The sequence below is a fragment of the Clupea harengus genome, chromosome 10 (genome assembly GCF_900700415.2).
Source record: "Clupea harengus chromosome 10, Ch_v2.0.2, whole genome shotgun sequence".
Classification (NCBI taxonomy): domain Eukaryota; kingdom Metazoa; phylum Chordata; class Actinopteri; order Clupeiformes; family Clupeidae; genus Clupea; species Clupea harengus.
Window position 1 is genome coordinate 7584668 of NC_045161.1, and position 4925 is coordinate 7589592.

General features: G+C 46.2%; 1 protein-coding gene across 1 annotated transcript; it reads left to right on the forward strand.

Moving 5' to 3' along the window:
• Positions 1-1041: 1041 nt before the first annotated feature.
• On the forward strand, positions 1042-4085 carry LOC105893922 (chymotrypsin-like elastase family member 3B). The gene is made up of 8 exons (XM_012820390.2): positions 1042-1109; positions 1448-1536; positions 1862-1959; positions 2240-2368; positions 2467-2603; positions 3136-3278; positions 3625-3777; positions 3988-4085. Exons 1-8 carry the CDS (start codon positions 1067-1069, stop codon positions 4003-4005), a joined length of 810 nt encoding a protein of 269 aa, XP_012675844.2. The 5' UTR covers positions 1042-1066; the 3' UTR covers positions 4006-4085.
• The last annotated feature ends 840 nt before the right edge of the window (positions 4086-4925 follow it).

Genomic DNA, 4925 nt, shown 5'->3' on the forward strand with positions numbered 1-4925 from the left:
CAGGTTCACATAGGAGAACTGGGGACAGACTGTCCCTGGGTAAATCAACATTAGTTTTCTCTAATGCCACAGCCTCGTTATGTAAACGCATTGCACATGTCTGGTCCATAAATCAGCACAGACAATATCTGCCGTGGCGAATTTGTCTAACACGGCGCAAAAACAAACAGATCCATGTAGCTGTTGGGCCCATACATCGATTCGCTGTGCTTCTTTAAAAAGGGGGAATTTATGACTGAGCGCTGGCTCCTCGGGAGGATCTCGCTAATTCCCCTTAGGAAGAAGAGATACTGTCGGCCGGAGCAGCATAGAGAATCGGCACCAGGTTCACCGGGAGCAGGGGAGCCCCAGAGTGTAGGGGCCGGAGCTGCACGTTATTTATTAGAGCCGGGGAAAAAAGCTGTTACAGGGCTGTTGCTCTTGAGCAGAGGCCCAAGCGGATCCAGTTCTGTGGTCGTGGCGGGGAACAGCGCACATTTCTCAAAGCTTCCTGTTCACTCATGCAGCTGATGAGACTGAGTTACTCTCTCTCTCTCTCTTTTCTCTCCCTCTCTCTCTCTCTCTCTCTCTCTGAGGCTCTCTCTTGCTCTCTTTCAGTCTCTTCCTAAGTTCTAACCTTAGTTGTCCATCTGCATTTCCTGTTCTGTCTTGCTCAGGTAGTCCACTTCTCATATGTACTCTCTCTCGCTCTCTCTCTTTCTCTCTCTTCTTCTCCTTCTCTGTCCCTCTCTATGGAACAGCATGTTCTGTCCTATGCACGTGAAAGAATGGATGTAGTAGCTGGAAGAACATGCACATGAACACACCAATCCCAACTTTTGTTTGCAGAGTCCCTCTTTTGCTAACTCTCTCACTTCTCCTCATTATCCATTACACCGTGCGTCATGGTGCAATGTTAGCATGTGTGGCACAGGAGGTTCTTCCCAGCTAATATTAGCAACGGGCTCCGATAAGCAGCCGGAGGCTGATAGTGAACACAGGGCCAATGGAAGGCCAACGCGGTATAAAACCTGCAGAGAGTGTGCTTTAGTTTTTCACACACACACACACACACATCTCCCTCACCATGTTGATGAAACTAGCCTGCGTACTGCTCCTGGCTGCTAACGGTGAGTGCCGCATGTGAGGGTGGGTGCAGCGATCGCAACGCTGGCTCCGTGCCAGCCAGAAATCTGGCACGGCCATCTCTGCCCCACGCTGTATGCCATCACAAGATTATGCCAGACCTTTGCCTTAGTTGGCTTTGGGAATGATGATGATGAGATAAGATTAGACTTTTTGTTTGGATTTTATCTTTGTTTCCGAGAACAATCCAGGTCACGCTTGATTCCAATAAATTCGTTAAGGGGTTGTAACTCCATTCTCTGGACTCCAGCTTCAGTGACCTGTAACTGACACGGACACCAACCCCCGGGTCATTTTGTGTTCCCTCTGCTCTCTGTCCTAGCCTACGGATGTGGCAGCCCCACCTACGAGCCTAACACCAGCAGAGTGGTGAACGGAGAGGATGCTCTTCCCCACAGCTGGCCATGGCAGGTGAGCTGAACTCTGAACTCTGAACACTGATACTGCTGACTAAATGATTTGTTACACTGAATGATGTGAATGCTTACACTTTACATTACAGCACAAATGTTGTAATTAAACTATGAAGTACGTTGAGACATTGATACATACAATGTATGTATTACCCTTACCCTAACATTTACCCTAGCCCTAGTCCTTGTGTATGTAAGTACAAAGTATCCATGTGCTGTTATTCACTGTTACCTAGTATATCACTCTGTACCTTGTTGTTTGGGTACAATGTAACAGGGACACAGTGATATGAAGGGGTAACCATGTTCTTGTCTTTCCGTAGATCTCCCTGCAGGTCAAGCACGGCAGCCGCTATCACCACACGTGCGGGGGCACTCTGGTCGCCCCTCGCTGGGTCCTGACTGCTGGCCACTGCATCTTGTGAGTCGCTCTTATTTTTTTCCCCTTATTGCGGCCTAGATGCAAAACCTCTGTCAAGCTGCCATTTCATACCTCATGGTTCAATAAAATCTGTGGTGTAATTAAAGAGAATACATGATATCATGGTGCAAGGCAACTGAGCTGCTGCCACCAGGGCAGATGACTGATTTGTTACACAAAAAAAAAAAGATAGCTCTCAAGATAGCTCGAACGCCTCACGCACTGATTACTCATAACTGAGCGATAACAGCTGTTTTGTCCTTCCCCCCCCCCCTTTTAGCCCCGGGGATGTGTACCGCGTGGTGCTGGGGGAGCACGATCTGAGCGTGCAGGAGGGCACAGAGCAGATCAGAGAAGTGCTGCGTATCGTCGTCCATCCCAGCTGGGACATTGAATTTGTGGCCCGCGGGTTGGTGCCCCCTTCTTCTTTCCCTCATCGTTATCACGGCTAGCACCTGCTACTCTACCACAGGGAGTGTCTGATGAGCGAATGTGTGTTCGTAACAGAAACGACATGGCCCTGCTGAAGCTGGACAAGAGCCCCATTATGAGTGAGAATATCCAGGCCGCCTGCCTTCCTGAGGCTGGGGAGATCCCCGCCCACGACGAGCCGTGCTACATCTCCGGCTGGGGCAACCTCTACAGTAATATAGTTCATCAAATAATAGCATGATGAACAGCATTCATTTGTTCCTCTTGTGTTTCTATTCAGTCATTAAAAGAAATATACTCACCCAAATCATTAACACTGGAGGCAGGAGACAGGCAGGAGTCCAGTACATCCACAGAGGGGGTGTCTGGTTCCCTCTCTTCCTCCACACTTCCTCACATCTTTCAGCTCTCTGGCACTTGGATCCAGAGAAACAGAAGTAGCCCTTTGTGCATTTGCTTGTATTGTACCTTGACTGTTGATAAAAGCATCTGCCAAGGATTTGTTTCCCACAGCACACATAAAGTGATAAAAATGTATGCCTTCCCTGTGCTGTCAGATGTTTTGTATAAAAGCAATGCATGTAAGTATGTGTAAAAGAAGATATATTTGTGGTGTGTGTGTGTGTGTGTGTGTGTGTGTGTGTGTGTGTGTGTGCTTGTGTGTGTGTGTGTGTGTGTGTGTGTGTGTGTGTGTGTGTGTGTGTGTGTGTGCTTGTGTGTGTACGTGTGTGTGGTTTGTTCCAGCCCACGGCCCCATTCCTGATCAGCTTCAGCAGGCCCTGCTGCCAGTGGTGGAGCACAGCGTTTGCAGCCGCAGCGACTGGTGGGGCATCAACGTGAAGCCCACTATGGTCTGTGCCGGTGGAGATGAGAAATCTGGCTGCAATGTGAGTCCCTTAAAATATGATAAGCACCCACAGGACTGGTCTGTTGGGAACATGGTCATAACCCATTTGAGTCAGTTCCTGTCTGTTATGTTATATTATAGTGACTGCTCCGGTGTGCCTGAGTGCATTTCTGTCTGGCATGTGTTCTGTATGAATTGAATCAGCATGGTTTGAGGCGTTCGGCAAAGTGGCAGCTTGTAAAATAGTTTTGATATGTGTATAATAGTATGTGTTTTTATGTCATATGTGCATATCATAGCATATCATGTCATGCTATGTCATAATGAGAACAATGTCACATATTTTCTCTCGATCGCTCTCTCTCTCTCTCTTTCTGTCCTCTCAGGGGGATTCTGGCGGTCCTCTGAACTGCAAGGGCAAGGATGGGAAGTGGTACATTCAGGGTGTGACCAGCTTTGTGTCGTCCCGCATCTGCAACGAGGTGAAGAAGCCCACCGTGTTCACCCGCACCTCGGCCTTCAACGACTGGCTCACCGACGTAAGTCAGGACACAGCCCTCGTCGCTGAAGTGAACCCAGCCGCCTCTCACCCATGAGGGTCAAAGTTTGGCTGTTTGGCTATATGGTCTTTGACTGGTTCTGTCAGCAAAGTACCACAAGCTTGTGCTGAACTGAAGCTTTCATTTGTCTTGTTGTGTTTTGACACACACAACATGAAATGCTCCTTATCATTTTCTCTTTTGTTTCAGGTCATGCGTAATTCCTAAGCATCAACTGGAGAATGGAGAACTGGAGCAACACACAAGACAACTAAGTGGAAGAAGTGCAATAAAAACTATTGATCATATTTTGGATTCAGTTTGATTCATATCTTTTTTGAGATCATTTTAATCACACAAAAGAGGAAAACAAGCCTCACCACATAGGGTCTTTATTGTTTGGCCAAACGTTAGCAGAGCTTTTTGGTTTAATCAAAATGAGAAGTCAGACCTTTTATGAGTGTTTAGTCTGTTGGCTGACATTGATCTGGCAAGCCAATCAAACTTATGACAAAAACATTTAGAAATACCCTTTCTTTGCTCCACAACTGAACAGTGTAGCAGTTCTGGGAAAGCTTATATTAACTTTATGTCTTAGTCAATTTGAACTCCAGTGACAGAACAGCCTTTGGAGTGCTTTTCAAATGTGTCTAAATGTCCTTGTGTGTTGGACTAGGAGACCTTATTTGACAGAAGCTGGCGTGCTGGGGTTCAGACTGTCCCAGTGGTGGAGTCAGTACACCCATGTTTTTTCCTTTTTCCTTTACACAAATTTTAATCTTTCAATCAGCATAATGCAAATTGACTGTTAGTTTGCCAACCTGGTTGAGATTTCAGTCAACGAACCTTTGATTATAGATATTGCATGCACCCTCTCCCAAAATGTGGACATTTGATACTGTCGTTTTAGAAGGAGAGGACATTATTTTCATTAAAAATATAAGTAGTTCTTTCCTTGAAAATGACAGGATAATATTAAATAATGATGGTAATATTTTGTGGAGTTGATGTAATGAGGTCAGAGCTACACATTGACTTGATGCCAACAAGACCTAGGAAAACCTCAGAAGCCATATTTGAGATAAGGCATAAAGTTGTATTTACTTTATCACTAAGTTATCTCGTTGTAAACACTGGGACAAAGTTCA